This window comes from Heterodontus francisci, chromosome 14, assembly GCF_036365525.1.
Source record: "Heterodontus francisci isolate sHetFra1 chromosome 14, sHetFra1.hap1, whole genome shotgun sequence".
NCBI classification, from domain to species: Eukaryota; Metazoa; Chordata; class Chondrichthyes; order Heterodontiformes; family Heterodontidae; genus Heterodontus; species Heterodontus francisci.
In genome coordinates this window covers 46,568,064-46,588,954 of record NC_090384.1, presented here as the reverse complement: position 1 = coordinate 46,588,954, position 20,891 = coordinate 46,568,064, and the positions used below count along the sequence as shown (strand labels likewise).

The 20,891-nt window shown below is 40.6% G+C and overlaps 1 protein-coding gene across 7 annotated transcripts in view; it reads right to left on the bottom strand.

Annotated features, from left to right (window-relative positions):
- Positions 1–20,891, bottom strand: part of LOC137377017 (inner centromere protein A-like) — a 104,737-nt gene that overhangs the window by 27,377 nt on the left and 56,469 nt on the right. For all 7 annotated transcript variants that reach the window (XM_068046153.1, XM_068046150.1, XM_068046151.1 and 4 more), the window contains 7 exons: positions 17,332–17,377; positions 16,383–16,497; positions 14,680–14,814; positions 13,987–14,096; positions 8,653–8,776; positions 8,369–8,491; positions 6,230–6,423 (listed from right to left, as the gene is read on the bottom strand). In XM_068046153.1, coding sequence (XP_067902254.1) covers positions 6,230–6,423; positions 8,369–8,491; positions 8,653–8,776; positions 13,987–14,096; positions 14,680–14,814; positions 16,383–16,497; positions 17,332–17,377 — 847 coding nt within the window. The remainder of the gene's footprint in view (positions 1–6,229; positions 6,424–8,368; positions 8,492–8,652; positions 8,777–13,986; positions 14,097–14,679; positions 14,815–16,382; positions 16,498–17,331; positions 17,378–20,891) is intronic.

The following is a 20,891-nucleotide window of genomic DNA, read 5'->3' as shown; positions in this document are numbered from 1 at the left end:
CCTGACCTCATTACAGCCTTGGTCCAAACATGGACAAAAGAGCTGAATTCCAGAGATGACTGTCCATCAAGGCAGCATTGAACAGTGAGGCATCAAGGAGCCCTGGCCAAACTGATCAAAGGGAAAGCTCTCCACTAGTTGGAGACATACCAAGCACAAAAGAAGATGGTTGTGGTCATTGGAGGTCAATCATCTCAGTCCCAGGACATCACTGCAGGAGTTCCTCAGGGTAGTGTCCTAGGCGCAACCATTTTCAGCTGCTTCATCAATGACCTTCCCTCCGTTAAAAGGTCAGAAGTGGGGATGTTTGATGATTGTACGATGTTCAGTATCATTTGCAACACCTCAAGATACTGAAGCAGTCAGTGCCCATATGCAGCAAGACCTGGACGTTCAGGCGTGGGCTGATAAGTGGCAAGTAACATTGATGCCACACAAGTGCCAGGCAATGACCATCTACAATAAGAAAATCCAACCATCGCTCCTTGACATTCAATGGCATTACCATCCTCGAGACCCCACCATCAAAATCCTGGGGATACACCATTGACCAGAAATGGAACTGGAGCAGCCACATAAATACTGTGGCTACAACAGCACATCAGAGACTGGAAATTCTGTGGTGAGTAACACTTCCCGACTCCCCACCATGTACAAGGCACGAATCAGGAGTGTGATGGAATATTCTCCACTTGCCTGGATGAGTGCAACTCCACATCACCCTAGACCAAGCAGTCTGCTCGATTGGCTCCTGATCCACATTAAACATTCACTCCCTCCATGCACAGTGGCAGCAGCGTGTACCATGTACAAGATGCACTGCAGCAACTCACAACTCTTTCGACAGTACCTTCCAAAACAGCGACCTGTTCCACCTAGGAGGACGACAGAAGATGCATAGGACCACCAGCATCTGCAAGTTCATCAAGTCACAGACCATCCTGACTTGGAAATATATTGCTGTTACTTCACTGTTGCTGGATCAAAATCCTGGAACTCCCTCCCCAACAGCACTACATACACCTGCACCAGATCGACTGCAGCGGTTCAAGAAGGCACCTCACCACCTTCAAGGACAATTAAGGATGGGCAACTATCATGCAGGCCCCCACTGCCAAGACTGAGGCACATTATGTCACCACATGAACAGTAAAACATAAAATTGTGGTTGGAAACAAATGAGGATCTATCAAAAAGAAATTGCCAAGCCCTTGACTGGAAAGACATTTGCTTGCTAGCAGACAGCATTGGAACCAGAGACACAGTCCTTGCTTCCCCAATACACAGAAATGGTGGTGGGACCAGTTTGGTCATGACTGGCTGACTGTTGGAGTTTTTTGAATTTGAATTTGCTGAGAGAAAGAAACTCAAAGCTGTTTGCTCCTGGACTGAGAACACCCCTCTCCTGTCTGCTCTCACCAGCTTTGGAAACCACTGAAGACATATGAACCCCAAGAGAGAAAAGTCTCCTACAGTGAACAAGGTTTAAGAATAATACTGGGCCCCAACAAAAAGTAAGAGCTGTCTACAATCAAAGACACTACAGCAAGCTGGAAACAGTAACAAGAAACCCCCTCCAGAAACTGTCTCAAACCACTATTTTTCTTCTGCTCTTTTCTGCCCCTATTTGCATGTGTGTATCGAGTGTGCATGCAAGCATGGGTGTGTCGCATATGCGTAGGCATTAACCAAATTAGAGTTCAAATTTTAATAAATTTCACTTTTCTTTAAATCCAAGAAAACCTGGTGTGCGCATTTTTTTGCCTTACATTTGGAAAGTGGTGAACGAGGGGGATCTCAAAACATGGTGTTTAAAAATTAAACACTGTACTGCAGCGGTTCAAGAAGGCACCTCACCACCACCTTCAAGGACAATTAAGGATGGGGAACAAATGCTGGTCTTGTGAGCATTGCTCACAACCCATGAACAAGTAATAAGAAAAATATACAATGAACCTGACCTCAAGGCTATCTTTGCCAATTTGATTTGTCCAATCCATCAGAGGATTATTGCAATACCTTTCTTACAAGCCCCCATTATTTCTAGATTTATGCTCTGTCCTAGTCCGAAGTGTAACTACTGTTAGGGGACCTATAAAGTACTCCCACCAGTGAATTCTTTCCCTTGCTATTTTCATCTCCACCCAAGCTGATTGTACATCTTGGTCCTCTGAGCCAAGATCATTTCTCACGACTGTGCTGATCTCATCCTTTATTAAGAGTTACCCACCTCCTTTTATTTTTGAAATACAAATGGCAGATAGAATTCAATATGGAGAAGTGTGACATGATGCATTTTGGCAGCAGGGATGTGGAGAAGCAATATAGACTTAAGGGCACAGTTCTAAAAGAGTGTGCAGGGACAGAGGGACCTGGGGGTTCATGTGTATAGATCTTTGAAAGTGGTAGGACATATTGAGAGAGGAGTTAACAAAGTATATGGGATCTCAGACTTCATATATAGAGAATGAGTACAAAAGCAGGGAAGATATGCTGGACATTTATAAAGCTCTGGCTAGGCTACAACTACAGTGTTGCGTCCAGTTCTGGTCACCAGGATGAGAGTGTCCTTGAGAGGCGGCAGAGCAGATTTATCAGAAAGGTTCCAGGGATGAGGTACAAGGTTAGGTTGGAGAAGCTCAGGTTGTTCTACTTGGAGCAAAGGAGGTTGAGGAGAGATCTGATAGAGATGTTCAGGATTATGACAGGTTTAGATAAGGCAAAGAAAAGCTGTTCTCATTAGCTGATGGTACAAGGTTTAAGGGACACAGATTTAAGGTTCTGGGCAAGAGATATGTTGGGGTGTGAGGGAAGAAATGTTAGCAAGAAGTTTTTTTTTTAAAAACACAGTGAGTGGCAACAAGCTAGAACTTGCTACCGACGGTGGTGGAAGCAGAGACGATCAAATGATTTTAAAAAGGAAATTTGATGGCAATTGAGGGAAATAAACTTGCAGGGCTATGGGGATAGAACAGGAGAAATGAGACTGTCTGGATTGCTCTGGACAGCCAGCATGGACTCAATGGGCCAAGTGGCCTCCTTCAGTTCTGTTATGACTATAGCAATTTACCAAGATTGCATGTCAGCACCTCTACCACCTAGAAAAAAAAAGAGGGAGCAATGTCATGGGAATATTACTCTTAATTTCCCCAAGCCACAGAACACCCTGACATGAGTCTATAATAGTTGACCCTTCAGCTTTGCCTAATCAATATCCTATAATTCCCTATCTGACACAATCATGATAGCACCATTATCATAAAGGGCCATCTCAGCCTCAGGACAGGAAAGTGGGAGCAGGGTGCCAACAAGGTCCAAGTGAAGCAGGTCCTCTATCCAACAACAATACAAGTTTGGACCAAAAGGCAAATAAAAGAATTCCTGGGACTAAAGTTAGGAATGGAGGTTCATGAGCACATTAGCATCAGTGTATAATAGTTTCCCAAATTAGTCCTTGCATGCAGTTAAGGTTTTATTACATCAAAACATTACCCCATTTGAAAATCTTATGATTTGGGTAAAGACATGAATAGTATCTTCACTGGACTTCAGTGCAGTCAGCTCCCTTCGTTGGCTGGACAGAAGAGGGGGGAGGCAACAGTACTTACTGTTACGACTGAGTGAGAAAGGCGTCTAGGGGTCTCTCTCAACCTTCACTTGGTCTTACCATAACAGGGTTTTATTTTTAAACACACTGCTTTTAGCTCCCACGTTCATCACTTTTCAATTCTGAGGCAAAGAAACCATCACAAATAGCCTTTCTTAGGTTTAAAGAAAAGTTGAAATTTATTAAACTTAAACTCTAATTCGGTTGACGCCTATGGATACACGATGTGCCCTTGCTACCATTCTACCATGCATACGCAATACACACATGAAAATAGAAACAGAAAAGATAAGAAAAATAAAGTGGAAAAGTTTTAGGCAATATCTGAAGGAGTATTTGTTATGGCTACTCGAGCTCACTGTAGAGACTTGATTGTAGGTAGATCTTGCTTTTCGTTGGGGCCCTGTATTATTCTTAAACCTTGTTCACTGTAGGAGACTTTTCTCTCTCGGGGTTCATGTGTCTTCAATGGATTCAGAGGCTTGTGAGAAAGAGATGGGAGCAGACAAGAAAGATCTTCTCAGTCTATGAGCAAACATTCCGAGTTCAAACTCTGTGGCTAGTTCAAAAAACCCTGGAACAGCCAGTTACTCATGTGACCAGTTGGTCCAACCAGTCCTGGCCCCTGTGGATTGCATCACTCCAGCAGGCCATGGAATGCACTTCTCCACCCACTCGCTGTCCAGTGATCAACATTCATTGTGGGTTGAATGCATCAGGGAATGGTCCTTTGTCTACACAAGCACCGTCTGTTTGTATGCAAATGTTTTTCCAGCCATGGCTGATCTGGTCAACAAGTCATTTCCTCGCTCCAGCAACAGTGCAAAATCAATGTTCATATGACAAAACCAATGTGCCTCATTCTTGAAAGGAGGGGGCCTGCATGACATTACAAACAGGAGGCCCTGGGGCACTGAATGACATGGCAAAGAGAAAAAAAAAACCGTTCTTGCAGAAAAATTTTTAGACTACCAATGAGGATGCAATAAACCCTCCCGAATATATTACCACTGCATTTAATGTGGAATATAGTTTCATTCATGGGTATTACTCAGTAGCTGCAAGTAGATCCCAATATCCACAAAATCAGGTTACAGCAACACTTAATGGAAGGAACAGCAATATAATGAAACTAGTGCCATCTTTCATTCATGTCGACCTTTAGACTTAATCCACGAGTCTCTACAGAACAATTGTAGTCCAGCTTTTCTACCAATTGCAAGTCTACACAAGAGCACAACATTCCAAACAAGTCACATGAGGGTCCAGTAGTAAGGACCACATTTAGCCTTTATTTGCAAAAGAACATGCATAGTAAAGAGATTCAGTTAATTCAAAAATCAATTATGTCAACACAACTAGTCCGGCCTTGCTACAGGGGTTGGAAAGAGACCAACAGAATTAATTTAGCTTAAGTAGCATTTAATAAAAGATTTTAATGCATGTTTGATTAACCCTTACGATCTCCATTAATCCAAAGATGATTACTTGGAATGGCAATATTTAAGTTTCACAATGCTCCAACTTCTTGTACTTTTGATGTAGGTAAATGATCATTTATTGAACTAGAAAGACTACACTCTGCATTCTACTCCAACTCATCTACTGGCAAGACAGTATAAATTCCTCAGCAATCAATACTCTCTAATTATCACAACACATTTAGGACAACTATTTTGGTTACAACTGACTCCAGTTACACCAACCGCTACACGAAAAAAAAATTATCCACCTAAAACCAGAATTATTCTTCAACACTTTTTTTTCTTTCTAATCCTGGTGGAATGGGGGAAAAAGACAGTTGCCCAGATTTAAAAATGTAAACTTCACTTACTTTCTAGGAATTCGGAGAAAAGCCAATTCAAGTTGCAAGTATCAAACGCTTATATGATCACCTCATTAGCATAGCCCATTATACTCTGTATGGTCATCAGGATTTCTGCAATAGTGGATGTAATGATTTCATTCTATCGCCATTTAATCTGTGTAAATATTCAGTAGCATAAATATACGTTGGCTCCTTCCAAACCAGAGTTCAAGTCGAGTATTTTGAACTATATAATAGATAAACTACTGAAGATTACATGATTCATATATAGAGGTAGGAAAAATATGAAGTTGAAGTAATGATTTAAGAGTACCACACAAGGTGATTATACATTAGAGCATATGGGTGAAAGATTATCCACGATATGGCTATGACTTTTTTTTCCACTCATTCATGGGATATGGGTGTCGCTGGCAAGGCCAACACTTGTTGCCCATCCCTAACTGCCCTTGACAACTGAGTGGCTTGCTGGGCCATTTCAGAGGGCAGTTGAGGGTCAACCACACTGCTGTGGGTCTGGAGTCACACGTAGGCCAGACCAGGTAAGGATGGCAGATTTCCTTCCCTAAAGGACGTGAATGAACCAGATGGGATTTACGACAATGATAATTTCTTGGCACCATTACTGAGATTAGCGTTATTCCAGATTTTTGTTAATTGAATTTAAATCCCACCAGCTGCCATGGTGGGAGCTGAACCCATGTCCCGAAGGTATTAGCCAGGGCCTCTGGATTACTAGTTCAGTAACATTGCCCCAATGTCACTGTCTCCATCAGAATTTTGTTGCTACATACTTCTCTGCCTGGATGCTCTCTTGTTCCCTCTTTCTTTCCCGCTCCCTATCCGCAGCCATTTGCAGTTCAAGCTGTCGCTCTCTCTCTAGCTCAGCTTGCCGCTGCTCTTGAAGCTTTCTGGCTTCTGCCATTTTACGTTGCCGCTCCAATTCTTCCTCCTTCTTGCGCTGCAGTAGCTTTTGGCGTTCTTCCTCCTGTAAGAGTAATCACTGATTAATGGTTCTCAGCTCATCAGAATTTGGATGAAGCATTAACACTGGACATCTGCAAGATTGAGCTGCTCAAGTGTTGATTAATAGGATTAAAAACCACATACAACAGAATGGCACATTTAGTTCTTTAAAAGAACTACTGAAACAGCTGGATAGTCTGGAGTTGTAGCAAACAAAATCTCTGAGGGAGGTAGAAAAGGATTTACAATGTCAACTTATTCATGCTCAAGAGTTTAGTTTAGATTTTAGAGATACAGCACTGAAACAGGCCCTTCGGCCCACCGAGTCTGTGCCGACCATCAACCACCCATTTATACTAATCCTACACGAATCCCATATTCCAATAACATCCCCACCGGTCCCTATATATTTCCCTACCACCTACCTATACTAGGGGCAATTTATAATGGCCAATTAACCTATCAACCTGCAAGTCTTTGGCATGTGGGAGGAAACCGGAGCACCCGGAGGAAACCCACGCAGACACAGGGAGAACTTGCAAACTCCGCACAGTTCCTGTACTTAAATGCCCAAATAAAAGGGAAGGATACACCACGCATTAGCTAACCACCCCATGTGGGGGTGGAGAAGAGGGAGGGCAAGAGAAATTTAGCAAAGGAGGAAGAAATTCAAAGATTACTGTATTAAGGAGATGCAGCCTACTTGGGTCTACACTTCATTCACACCGCTATAATATATTTTAGCGCACATATTGGTTGTGTTTATATGGCCGATAATGAGCTGAGGAGGTTTTGATATCACTTGGTGTGTTGTTGTTGAAATGAGATGAAGTTGAAGTTGATCATCCCTCTTGCCTTATTCGGATCTTCCAAAAAATTAACCTCATCCTCGGACATACATTCAGCACATCGATATAACTCCTTTATTATAGCAAGTGACCACAAGAACTTAACTTCAATTTTTAAAACAAAAAGTATCTGACTTGACATTCCCAGGAGTGTTTTGTGGGGTGCTCCAAATTTATTTTTTTATATATTACTCGCATCTCTCCTGGTGAGATAGTTACTAAGACTGGGATAGAATAGAGTGCATTAACTTCAATTGGTACTATGATCAAGGCTCAAGGAAAATAGACACTTGGAGAGATACAAAGAGACTAGCAGCTTCCATTAAACTATATCCTAGTACAACATAACTTCTTGTCCTGCGAATGGGAGCAAGAGGGAAGGACAAGAGATAGAGCAAAATATTTCAACGTTTTGGTCCAATATAAAAGTCTCTTCTCACACCCTAAAAGAAAAATGTTAACTTTTGGAAGATCCAAATAAAGCAAAGATAATTAACTTCATCTCATTTCAACAACAGCATACCAAGTGATAACATAACCTCCTCAGCTCATCATCGCCCATATAAACACAACTAATGTGTGTGCTAAGAGATATTATTCTTGTTACAGCCATGTGAATTAAGTATAAACTCAAGTAGGCTGCATCTCCTTAATACAGTAATCTTTGTTGAATGCACATAGGTACTCCATGTAGATGCTTTACATTCCTTATGGTGAACCATCTCAGGCTGTTTGCCTATACCTGCTGGTAAACATTAGTAGAGGTTCAGAGGCAAGTTGTTAACTCAAATAATGCACCACAGTTCAGGGGTGTAATCATCAAGCCAATTATCTTAAAACAGTTTAAGCTTCCTTTAATAAACAAGTGCTACAACAAGCTCACTTGATGGCCTGGAGTAAAAGCAAGAGAATCGATTATACCAAATTCACAAAGATATGGAATCAGGATCAAACTCAGTTGTGATCCGCTCATGTCAAACAGCCTACTGACAATCCTCCTGGACTCATTGAAGGGCATAGTACATAAGCATCATACCAGCAAGGGTCATCATCTCAGGCAGAAGGGAAAAGCAGTAACTGAATAAAAAAAAAGTGCTTCCAATGATACAGCAGCCATACCAGCTGTTGCAATTTCTGTTTTCGGGCTTCTTCCTCTTGCAATCTTCTAGCTTCTGCCTCCTCCATCCTCTTCGTAGCTACTTTCCTTTTTGCCTTTTCTCCAACAAGTCTTTCCTCACGCATCTGTAAAGAGATACAGAATGCTGCATTGATCTCTCCAAGTGAAGGTGTGTAATGTAGAGAGGGGAAAAAGTTGTCTGCACCGCACCCCCCCCCCCAAACTTGTCTGATGCCTGGGTTTACTTGCAATATGCTATGTTTAGGCAGAAACAAAATTATAATACCTTTTCATTCTTCTCATCGATCTGTGAAAGTTTTTGCTCAATTTTTCTTTTTCTCTTCTCCTCCTCTTGCTGCTCAACCCGGGAACGAGTTTCCAAAACACGTTTCAGCCGCATCTCCCGCTTTCTATGCGAAGACAAATATTTTTTTAAAATCAGCAATTGTATTCAGAATTGCTTATATTCAGAGAGGCACGTGTGGAAAAGAATGATGGAACATATCTTGCATAGTGTGCACACTTCCTTTCCACAAACTTTAGTGCGTTCATGATCTTTGGTCACATCAACATTTCCCAATCAATTTTTCTGCATCAACTATAATGCAGTTGAAGGTTTCAACCATTACATTCCACTGTCGGCAAAGTTTTAAACTCAACAATTTTACTATCTGTAGAGGAAAGACTTTACATTTTTATTTTACACTTTTATTCTCCTTTTCTAGGCTCTTGCCACCTTCATTCATCTTGACTGTCCTTGCCCAGGCACTATTTTAGCTGCTTTGCCCACACACCTTTTTAAGACTGCCTCGACGATGACCTCCCTCAGCTTTTGCCTGCCACACCCTGTAGGTCCTGTCCTCAGGTCCTCCCCATTGCCAGTTAACTGCTAAATGCTACTCCCCCTGCCTTTCACAGGCTCATTCCTGTTACATTTCCATTCTACTTCAATAAAACCCTCACTATTCCTCTTGCTCTAGTCCCCTAATGCTGCCCCAACCAAAGGCCTGATACTGGGTCAAACTGTACATTTTACTGTGGCACGTGCCTGCTTGCCTCAGCTTCTTCTACTGTGCCTAATACTTCAACCCCCTTCTCCAGTCTCCAAATACTGTCCCAACTCCATGACCATGTTTCATCAGTTATCCTGCACCTATAACGTTTTCTTTCCTTTGAAAAATCACCAGCTTGCCCAGGCCACTATCTTACCCAGGACTCATCACCCCCTTCAAACATTCTCAGAATTAATCTAGAAACCAGCATTTTTTTTTTAATCCAGTATTTAAAGCACTATTTGTGTGTGTTATAAGCTCTTGAAAAATGACTTGCTTGTTCTCAGATTTGTGCTGAGAAATATACACGATGGGGCAAAGAACAATGAGCCACACTCAGTGTCCTGGCTCATCCTATACTTTTTAGCTGCACTTAAAATCCAGCTTCAACCTCTACTCCTTCCGAGCACCTTTTACTAACTGCATATACTGACTGTGATGCCACAGGAGACAGTGCATAAATTTCCTGTAGTGTTGTCCAGAGTCAGTTAACGAATACAAGGTTTATTGTATAGAAGACAAAAGATTTCAAGCAGAAAATTTAGTAACACTACAGAGCCACCTAGTGGTTAGGGTCTGCAGCCACATTGTGACAGTTAACAAAAGACCAAAAATCATGACAGAAGGAGCAAAGGAATGGGGCAGAAATGCATGTCGTATTCAAGACTTTAAATATAGACATTGCCCCATCCATGGTCCAACAGCCTGACAATACTTACTGTCAAGGCTCACAAATGGCCACTAGGGCAAAATATTGGAAAGCTATGAACGTGGGACTCTAATTTTTTTTTAAATTAAAAGTTTAAGATGGAGTCAGAAGTCAGGTGACCTTACATCAACTCTACATAAAGACAAGGCAGAAATCTTGTTTACCAGGACAACACAGAACAAAGACTTTTTTTTTTTGAGAAGGAGAGAACGCGAGACACGGAGAGTTTAAAAGAGCAGCAACAGCAGGAAGGAGCGAGAGAAAGCGAGACCTGGAGAATTTAAAAGAGCAGCAACAGCAGGAAGGAGCGAGAGAGAAAGCGAGACCTGGAGAATTTAAAAGAGCTAGCCAGTCCAGTCCACTGGTTGGAGAGAAGTTTCTCATTTATCTTTCAAAACTTGTAAGTTTAATAAGGTTTTATTTACTAATAGTAGGAAAGCTTAGATTGGCTGGTGAGTATTTCCTATTAAGTAATTAGTTATTTAAAACACAATCAGGATGACAGGGCGTGAGACATGTTGCAGCTGCACTATATGGGATCGAGAAGGCAGAAGCCTCAGCTCTTGCAATTGTCCAACAGGTTTGAGGTTCTGTCAGCTTGCATGGATGAGAGAGAGGGCTGCAGGGTGGATGAGCAAACTGACCATGGAACCATGGTACAGGAAGCCATTCAAGCAGCAGAGTAAACAGCAATGTATTGGTAGTAGGATCAGAGGGATAGACACAGTTTTCTGCAGCCAAGAGCAAGAGTCCAGAAGTCTGTGTTGTGTGCCTGGTGCCAGGGTTTGGGTCATTTGCTCTGGACTGGAAAGGAACTTGCAGGGAGGGGCAGAATCCAGTTGTTTCGATTCATGGAGTACTGGCACCAGTACTGGGGAAAGTGGGAGCTGTACCGTTGGAACAGTCTTCACCCGAACCGTGCTGGGACCAGTGTTCTGGCAAGTCGTATAATTAGGGCAGTAAAGAGGGCTTTAAACTAAATAGTGGTGGCGAGGGATCAAGTGAGAGAAGATATGATAAATCAGAAAGATGACAAGGCAAGGGAGCAATAAAGGAAATAATCAGAGCATGACAGGAAGGGACAGATGTATAAAATTAAGTGTGTAAACAGCGAAGGCTAGGGGATTACAAAAACAGTAAAAAGACAGAACTAAAGGCTCTGTATTTGAATGCGCGTAGCATTCATAATAAATGAATTGATAGCTCAAATAGAAATAAATATGCATGATCGGATAGCCATTAGAGATATGGCTGCCAGATGACAATGGCTGGGACGTGAATATTCAAGGGTACACGACAGTTGGCAAGGACAGGAAGCTAGGAAAAAGGTGGAGGGGTTAATTAAGGATGACATTAGTACTATAAAAAGTGACCTTAGTTCTAAAGATCAAGATGTAGAATCAGTTTGGGTAGAGACAAGAAATAGTAAAAGTAAGTCACTTCTGGGAGCAGTTTATAGGACTGCTAACAGCAACCACACTGTTGGAGGGAGAAGACAGGAATAAATAATGGGGGCTTGAGAGAAAGGTATGATGATGATCATGGGTGATTTTAATCTACAGATAGATTGGATGAATCAGATCGGCAAAGGGAGCCTGGAAGATGAGTTCATGGAGTGTTTTCGGGACAGTTTCTTAGAGCAACACGTTCTAGAGCCAGCCAGAGAACAGGCTACTCTAGATCTGGTAAGTGTAACCCGACAGGATTAATTAATGACCTCATAGTAAAGGCACCCTTACGTAGCAGTGATCACAACATGCTCATTGAATTTTGTATTCAGTTTGAGGCTGATTAGAGTGGATCTAAGACAAGTGTTTTAAACTTAAATAAGGGCAATTACAAGGGTTTGAAGACACAGCTGGCTAAAGTAATATAGGAAATTAAGTTAAGGGATAGGTCAATAGAGATGCAGTGGCAGACATTTCAGGGGATATTTCATAACACTCAGATTCTTTCATGCTGGATGGAAGACTCTAGGGGAAGGACACCATCCGTGGCTAAGGAAGTTAAGGATAGTAACAAATTGAAAGAAAAAGCATACAATTCAGAAAAGAGTAGTGGAAAGTCAGAAGATTGGACTGAGCATAAAAACAAAGAATGACTAAAATAATAATGACAGAAATTACAGTATGAGGGAAAGCTAGCTAGAAATATAAAAACAGATAAGAGTTTCTACAGGTATTTAAAAAGTAAAAAAAGTAAAATGAGTGTTGGCCCTCGAGAGATTGTCTGGGGAGCAAATAATGGAAAATAAGGAAATGGCAGAGTATTGGACAGATTGTATGCATCTGTCTTCACTGTAGAGGATGCAAATAACATCCCAGAAATAATTGTGAATCAGGAGTTGAAAGGGAGGAAGGAACCTGGAACAATTACCATCACCAAGGAAAGCGTACTGGAGAAAATTATTAGAGCAAAAACCTGACAAATCTCCAGGTCCTGATGGACTTCAACCTCGGGTGTTAAAAGAAGCGGCTGCTGAGATAGTGGATGCATTGGTATTAATTTTCCAAAATTGCCTAGATTCTGGAAAGGTCCCATCAGATCGGAAAATAGCCAGTGTAATTCCGCTATTCAAGAGAGGAGGAAGACAAAGTAGGAAACTATGTGGTCTTTAGCTTAACATAGGGAAAATGCCGAAATCTATAACGTGGTTATAGAAGGTCATTTAAAAAGTGGGGTGGGGTGGGGTGGGGGGGTGGGAAAAAGAGAAAGAGAGAGGGGGGCAGGAGGGAGAACATCTGCTGTCAGGAAGTGATACAGCAAAGGCTGTAAAGACTTGAACCTGTTTTGAAAGAAGTTTGCAGGATCACGGACGTCCAGGTCAAGTGCTTGGAGAAGTGAGCGAAGAGGACATTGCCTTTGAAAATGGCCTGGGCAATCCAAGCTATTGCAACTAGGAGTAGTTTGGGAAAACCATAAAGACATTACCATTAAAAAAGACTAATGTATAAGCGTGGTGTGAGCATCAATGCGTCCTTTGTTATTTGGGATATCAGCTACTTGCAAAGCACTATTTAGCTCTTTTACTTAAGTTTAAAAATAGTCTTAAAATGTGAAATCTTGTCATGTAATTCTTGAAATTGGTCTGGTGGTTCATATCTCAAATTTTAATGTTAATGGTCTCAGAGGTCCTAACACTACCAATTCCCACAGAACCATACTCCAGCACAAGATGATCTGGCTGAGCAAGCAGCAGCATTTGAAAAAGTGGCAAAAAGCAAGATGAATAATGCAAGACAAAAATAGTTTGAGGATTCCCAAATTGGAGGATTACAATAAAACAAGTCAGTGTGACATTTCTAGCAAACTCCTGAAACAGATTAAAAGGCAAGATAAGATTTGGAGAGACTTATGGGCACTGAAATGAGAATAGTGGAGTTACTTAAGGTTTTCCAGAACTAAGGTTCAGTTCCTGCTTTTAACCAATATTTGTTTTTAAAAAAAACTTGGTTATAACAGTTCATCACACTCCATTATGCTTCATATACAGTTAATTACTTTGTAATGGTCCCAATAACAAATTAGAATTGACTTTTGGGTGGTGCTGGTTGAAGAAAAAAAAATTGTTGGCCAAGATACCAAAACTCCTCCTTCCAAAATTGTGCCATGGAATCTTAAGATTTTAAGTCTCATTTTTGAAGAGTGTGAAAGATGTGGCCATATCTGGAGCTAACAGGGCAAGAATCTGATGCATATTCATGAAAAAAAAAGCAATCCAACAGAAATAAAACTAGCAAATATTTTCACAAATAATTATGCCCCTGATGCAAACATGCTTTATCTGATGCAATCTATTACTTGGCTAACCTCAGTCTGGAATACTGTATTCAAATTCATATTAACAGCACATTCTTACTTTTTAAGCTCTTCCAATCTGTGTTTTTTCTCCTCCTCCACTTTCTGTACTCTTTCTTCCTCCTGCTCTTGTTTCTTCTTTAAACTTGCTAAGCGGATCTTCTCCTTTTCCTAAAGTATAGGAGGGGCAATTACAATGCAGCTGGATCATACACAATGTGATATTTACTCCCCAAGTATTGAAAAATTACCCTTTTTCTTTTTTTTAAAAAAAAGAGGAAAACAGTGGTAGTGTGGATTGGATCAGAAGTTCATTGTCCTCAAAATTACATTTAAAATCAAAATGTCATCACAACTGGTTTCTCCATTGTCTAACCAATCTTCATTAGCCAGAGTTGTTTGGATAATCAGAAACCCACAGGACATAACACGTATGGTACTCCAGGAAAGTAGGATAATAAAGTTCCAATGAGTATCACCAGAAAGATGTGGTAAAGGCCATTCACAGGATGCTCCAAACCCTCAAGATCCAGTCTGTAAAAGATTCTTTTAATACTCACTGTCAAATTGATGAAGTTAAAAAGCTATTAAACATTTGCTTAAATACAACAAACTATTACATGCAAGGCCAATATATGAACAATTCTTTCACTAGTCGCCAGTGAGACATCCAGCTTAGGAATACATTCTTCCAAAGGGTCTCCTTGTATACAAAGATATGGCAACATCCTAAAGAGGAAACAGATGCAGATACCTTGGAATCAACTTTCAACGGAGTGTTGCGTTTAATGAAGGACTTCACAATTGTGCGGCCAACAGAAATAGGAGTCATTAGCAATTGATTCTTCTGAACTGTGTGGAGGAAGCTTTTGTGCTTTGGTCGAACCACCTACAGAAGCAAAAATTGTTCAGGTAAACTCATTGGTCTCAGTGTATGCTGGGTTGAGGGAGTGGGAGCAGCAATATTTACAATTACACATTTAAAATGCAGCTTAAACTTAGAGAAACAAAATTGATGGTGAAAATAAGTCTCTAAACCCACAAGGTTTGCAATCTTATTTCTGCACCAGGTAATAAATGGAGAGTAGTATTATTTATTTTAACTCATTAAATGTCAAATCTTGTAGCAGTTTAACTTTCCTTCCAAGCACAGCTTCAAACTATGCTGAATGTATATACATTCAACATGAATTGGACGATAGTGAAAATTCTATACACTGACAGACCCAATAATGTTTTGTATGGTATTCCTCAATTTTCCAAAATGTGACTCATCGATATTAGGAATAGACCAATGTTGAGGGCAAGCAAACATTAGAAAAAGGAGCACACACAAACTGGTAGATAAAGGGACACAGCAAGGGATTTTTTAGTCTCAAAGTTCAAAAAAATGTTTAAGAAAAGGAAGGGCCAATTAGAAGCGAGAGGGGAGATGCTAGCACCACTAAATTGAGTATTTTGTCATTGGCTTGAAATATATGATAACAGGAATGAAAAAGTTGATGGAGGAGCAATTACATAGGATGACTATAGATGAAATACTGATAAAAAGACATCGAACTCAAAAGCAAAAACAGCATTAGGTCCTGATAGCAAGCATCTGAAATTTCTGAAAGAAGTCAGAGGAAATAGCAGAGGCTGACAAAAAATTTACAAATTTTCTTGGACATGGAAGTTGTGCCAAAGCAACAACCTTGAATAAAAAATACTAAGTCAATTAATTATAGGTCAATCAGGCCAATATTAGTGGTGGTTAATATGGGACCCCTCACCTTTTCTCAGAGAAAAGACAATCCAGTTTTGGCAAAACTTTTGGAAGGGTGGCAAGACCATAGATAGGTTTAGTGAAAATTTACCGGTATTACCATGGACAAAACTGCTTTATTTATGACATTAAAAAAAAACTGGAGATTCTTTTTGTTACTAGAAAAGGTTAAGAGGAGATTCTTTAGGTGTCAAAGCATAAAATTTGAGGGAAGTAGAAAAAAAAACCTTTTCCATTCATGGGGGTGGGCTGGGGTTGGGAGAGTCTATTGCTTGCACGCAAATGTATCCCAAAAAGAGTTTGGACAACACACACAAATTATACAGTGGGCAGTTAAGACAACGTTCCATGAAAACAGTTGAAGGGAAAAAGGGAAGTGGCAAATATTTCAAACAAAGTTAAAGTGGGTATGCCGAACAGGCAGGGAATGAGAAAAAAAAAGGATTGCTCTACTTGAAAACTAGCATAGGAGCAATTGAATAAATAATCTTGTTCTGTCTTCTAAACTTTTATGAGGGGAAAATAAATTGTGCAGGAGCAGGAGGCCACTACATGATTCTCCCAAGGATAAATTGAATATCAAAAAGATAGCATCCCTCATTTCCTCTTAGATAATGGGGAGTTTAAACAAGTATACCTGATTTTTAAAAAGTAATGCAAAGGTTACAGAAGGTTTTGCTTGCAAGACTTACCTTGCTAGCAGGACAAGGTGGCGAAGGGGTCTTTCTCGGCGGAGAATCCTCACAATTCAAAACCTCGCAGTGATTTAACACATTTTCCACTCCTTGCTTGTAACTATCCTTGCATCTAAGAAAGAGCAACATAGGAAGCTAATGACGCACCAAACCTGATGACCAAAACAGCATAAACTGAGTCTATGTAATTCCTATACTTTGTGCCATTTTATTTCACCAACCGCATTCTGTAACAATTTTTATTTTTATTTTTTAAGTATTTATGTTCATCAATCCACATTACAGAACTCAAATCTTTGCTGGACTCGAGTCCCCTTTCTCAAGGATATTGAACACTAAGTTTACACTCCCTCATTATCAAACTGAAATCAGAGTATGTACTCAAGACTACACAGATTTTGTTCATATCGGCAGGTGGCAATAAAAATGTTAAAGAATGCTATGGCAATTGCTTTGGAGATTATCTTCATTCTTCCACTAATTATTAACTTCCCAGCACAAGGAGGCAGGAAAAAAAGCCCTTTGAATGATCAAGCTCATTCACTATTTAGAAACCTGCACAGGATTTTCATCTCGTGCCACATGTTTCAGGCTTCGGTTTAACAAAACTGTGCCTCCCTTTGTCTCAGGCTAAGAATCAGACTGTTTCCCAAAGTTGCAGGGATAACCATGTACATCATTGTGACAAGAGCCTCACTTTTAGGGGAAGTGGATTCCCAGACCATTTAAGAATTTTGGATACTACCATAGCAGAAGTTTGTCCATACAGTCTACACCCCCTTCACACCAACTCCTAAAATGTGAACAGTTGACCAGGAATTTTGTATTTTGATATTTGGAGCTCCAAATACAAGTTAATCGTAGACTAGTGGTCACATTACTTGCAGGACATTAAGCTTTGTATGCAGTTAAAGCCCAGCGCACAATGGTCCACATAGAAACTCACCCAAGACTCTGATTGTCAGAATTCAGTTCATCAGAATTGCTGCTATCTGTGAAATTAAAACAAACAAGTATCAAAACACCAAGAAACAGACAAGAACATCCTACTTCAACAACTGCAACTGTTACTCGTCAGCTTCAAAACTGTTTAATTCTACTCATTCAGTAGCTTTCATTCTGAATCTCTCTCAATTCCTGTTGAGCATCAACCAGTTTCCCTTCAGGTCCATTCCTAAATGATGCATACTGGAGAAGTGGATCCATTTCTCTTTTATTGCTTGTGTAGAGGATCAAATTACAAAGTTGTCAAAAGATACAAAACTTAATGTAGTAAATAGTGAGCAGGAAGACACACATTGGTAAAGTGGGCAGATGCAATTTAACATGGGGAAGCATGTAGTGATGTACTTTAGGAGGATCATGAAGAGCCAGTATAATGTTTGAGGCAGAGAGACCTGGAGATGCATATTCACAAATCTTTGAAGAGGGCAGGACAAGTTAATAAGGCAGTTAAGATAAACATGAGATACTTTGTTTTGTAAATTTTTAATAGCAAAATAAGGAAGTTGTGTTAAACATTTACAAATCACTGGTTACAGCTACTTGCATCATATAGCACCTTTAATATAAAACATCCAAACATCATGCAAACGTTAACAAAATATTTAACCAGAAGATTGGTCAGAGATTGGTTTTAAGGAGCAACTTAGAGGAGGAGAGGGGAGTAGAGGGGCTGTGGGAGAGAATTCCAGAGCCAAGAGCCCAGGAAGCTGAGGTATATTGTGCAATTCTAGGTATTACACTTCAGGACAGATGTCAAGGTCTTGGAGAGGGTAGAGGTTTAGCAGGGTTCAGGGTCTTCATTAGGTGAAGAGATTGAACAAGCTAATATCGTTCTCAGAGCACCAAAAGTCAAGAAGAGGACCAAGAGGTATTCAAATTGTACAAGAGATTTTTGATAGCGCAAGTAGCGAGAAACAATCTAGCAAGTGGTTCAGTATCCAGAGGTCATGGATTTGAAATAGTTGGCTAAAGAAGTAGAGGGAAAAATGAGAATTTTTTTTTTCTGCCCACACATAGGGTTGTTAACATCTGGAACTCATTATCTCAATGTGAGAACAAAAAAAGAACAGTACAGCACAGGAACAGGCCATTCGGCCCTCCAAGCCTGCGCCGATCTTGATGCCTGCCTAAACTAACACCTTCTGCACTTCCGGGGCCCACATCCCTCTATTCCCTGCCTATTCATATATTTGTCAAGATGTCTCTTAAACGTCGCTATCGTATCTGCTTCCACCACCTCCCCCGGCAGCATCTTCCAGGCACTCACCACCCTCTGTGTAAAGAACTTGCCTCGCACATCCCCTCTAAACTTTGCCCCTCGCACCTTAAACCTATGCCCCCTAGTAACTGACTCTTCCACCCTGGGAAAAAGCTTCTGACTATCCACTCTGTCCATGCCGCTCATAACTTTGTAAACCTCTATCATGTCGCCCCTCCACCTCCGTCGTTCCAGTGAAAACAATCCGAGTTTTTCCAACTTCTCCTCATAGCTAATACCCTCCAGACCCGGCAACATCCTGGTAAACCTCCTCTGTACCCTCTCCAAAGCCTCCACGTCCTTCTGGTAGTGTGGCGACCAGAATTGCACGCAATATTCTAAGTGTGGCCTAACTAAGGTTTTGTACAGATTGAATCAGATTCCATACGACCCTTCAAAAAGTCAATTTAGCATGCACTTGAAGACTAATTTGCAGCGTTATGGAGAAAAAGCTAGAGTGTGGGCTCAACCGACACGAGCATGCTTTTGTGACAGTTTCCTAGAACAATACGTATGAAATCAATTGGGATAAAGCTATTTTAAATTTAAAATAAAAGCAAAATACTGCGGATGCTGGAAATTTGAAACAAAAACAAGAAATGCTGGAATCACTCAGCAGGTCTGGCAGCATCTGTGGAAAGAGAAGCAGTTCCGAAGAAGGGTCACTGACCCGAAACATTAACTCTGCTTCTCTTTCCACAGATGCTGCCAGACCTGCTGAGTGATTCCAGCATTTCTTGTTTTTATTTTAAATCTAGTCTTGTTCACTGAGGCATGCTTAATTAGTAACCTTATTCAAAATTAATATGGAATTCAATTAAATTGTATTATCACTCTCTCCCATAGGATCTTTTGCAATGCAACATACTCCAGTGCCAAACAAGAATCTTAAACTTAAAAGCTAATTATATAGGGATGAGGGGAGAGTTGGCTAAGGTTAATTGTGTAAATAGATTAAAAAGATATGATGGTGAAAACAGGGGAAACATTTAAAAAGGAAACAATTAAAAATGTTGGGCAGCACAGTGGCGCAGTGGTTAGCATGCAGCCTCACAGCTCCAGCGACCCGGGTTCAATTCTGGGTACTGCCTGTGTGGAGTTTGCAAGTTCTCCGTGTCTGCGTGGGTTTTCTCCGGGTGCTCCGGTTTCCTCCCACAGCCAAAAGACTTGCAGGTTGATAGGTAAATTGGCCATTATAAATTGCCCCTAGTATAGGTAGGTGGTAGGGGAATATAGGGACAGGTGAGGATGTGGTAGGAATATGGGATTAGTGCAGGATTAGTATAAATGGGTGGTTAATGGTCGGCACAGACTCGATGGGCCGAAGGGCCTGTTTCAATGCTGTATCTCTAAATCTAAAAATCTAAATCTAAAAAATACATTCCATTAAAAAAAATCTCAGCAAGATCTATCCATTGCTTACTGGAGTAGTGAAAGATAACATTGAGATTAAAAGACACTTATAAATGTAGTAAAGCGGTAGTAAGCCTGAGGATTGGGAGTGTCTTAACAACCAGCAAAGCGTGACCAAAAAAAAAGAGTAACTGAGCCAGGAATATAAACAGATTGCAAGTTTTTACAAGGACATAAAAAGAGAGGCGTCATTAAAATAAACATTGTTCCTTTCGAGGCAGAGACAGGAGAAATTATCATGGGGATTCAAGAAATGGCAGAAAAGTTGAACAAATATCTTGTCTGTCTTCAGAGAAGACAAGTTACATTCCAGAAAGATGGTGACCAAAAGGGATAATGAGAGCGAGAAACTGAAGGTAATTAATACCAAGGAAAAAGTATTGGAGAAACGTAAAAGCGCTAAAAACTGACAGAGGACATAATATCTACCTCTTTTATAACTCTAGGATGTAAACTATTTGTGGGGGGGGGGGGGGGGGGGCGGTAGGAGAAGACGCAAAAAGAGACAAAAAAAATCAGGATAGAAACTAAAGGTGTAACATGAGGCCAATGCAGCTTCCATAGTAATAATTTAAAAGGAAAGGATCACTCTAATCTCTGAAATGTGTCTAGGGGTCTTTTGCTGTCTTTACCTGGTCTTATTGTAACAGTGTTCTGAGCTCCCCCTTGGTGAATCCTTGTTCACAACTTTCCAATTATAAGTCAAAGAAATGAACACAAACAGGCTTTCTTTGGTTTAAAGATGAAATTTATTCAAACTTAAACTCTAATTCAGTTAACACCTATGGACATACGACAAGCCCACATGATACACATGCAAATAGGGACAG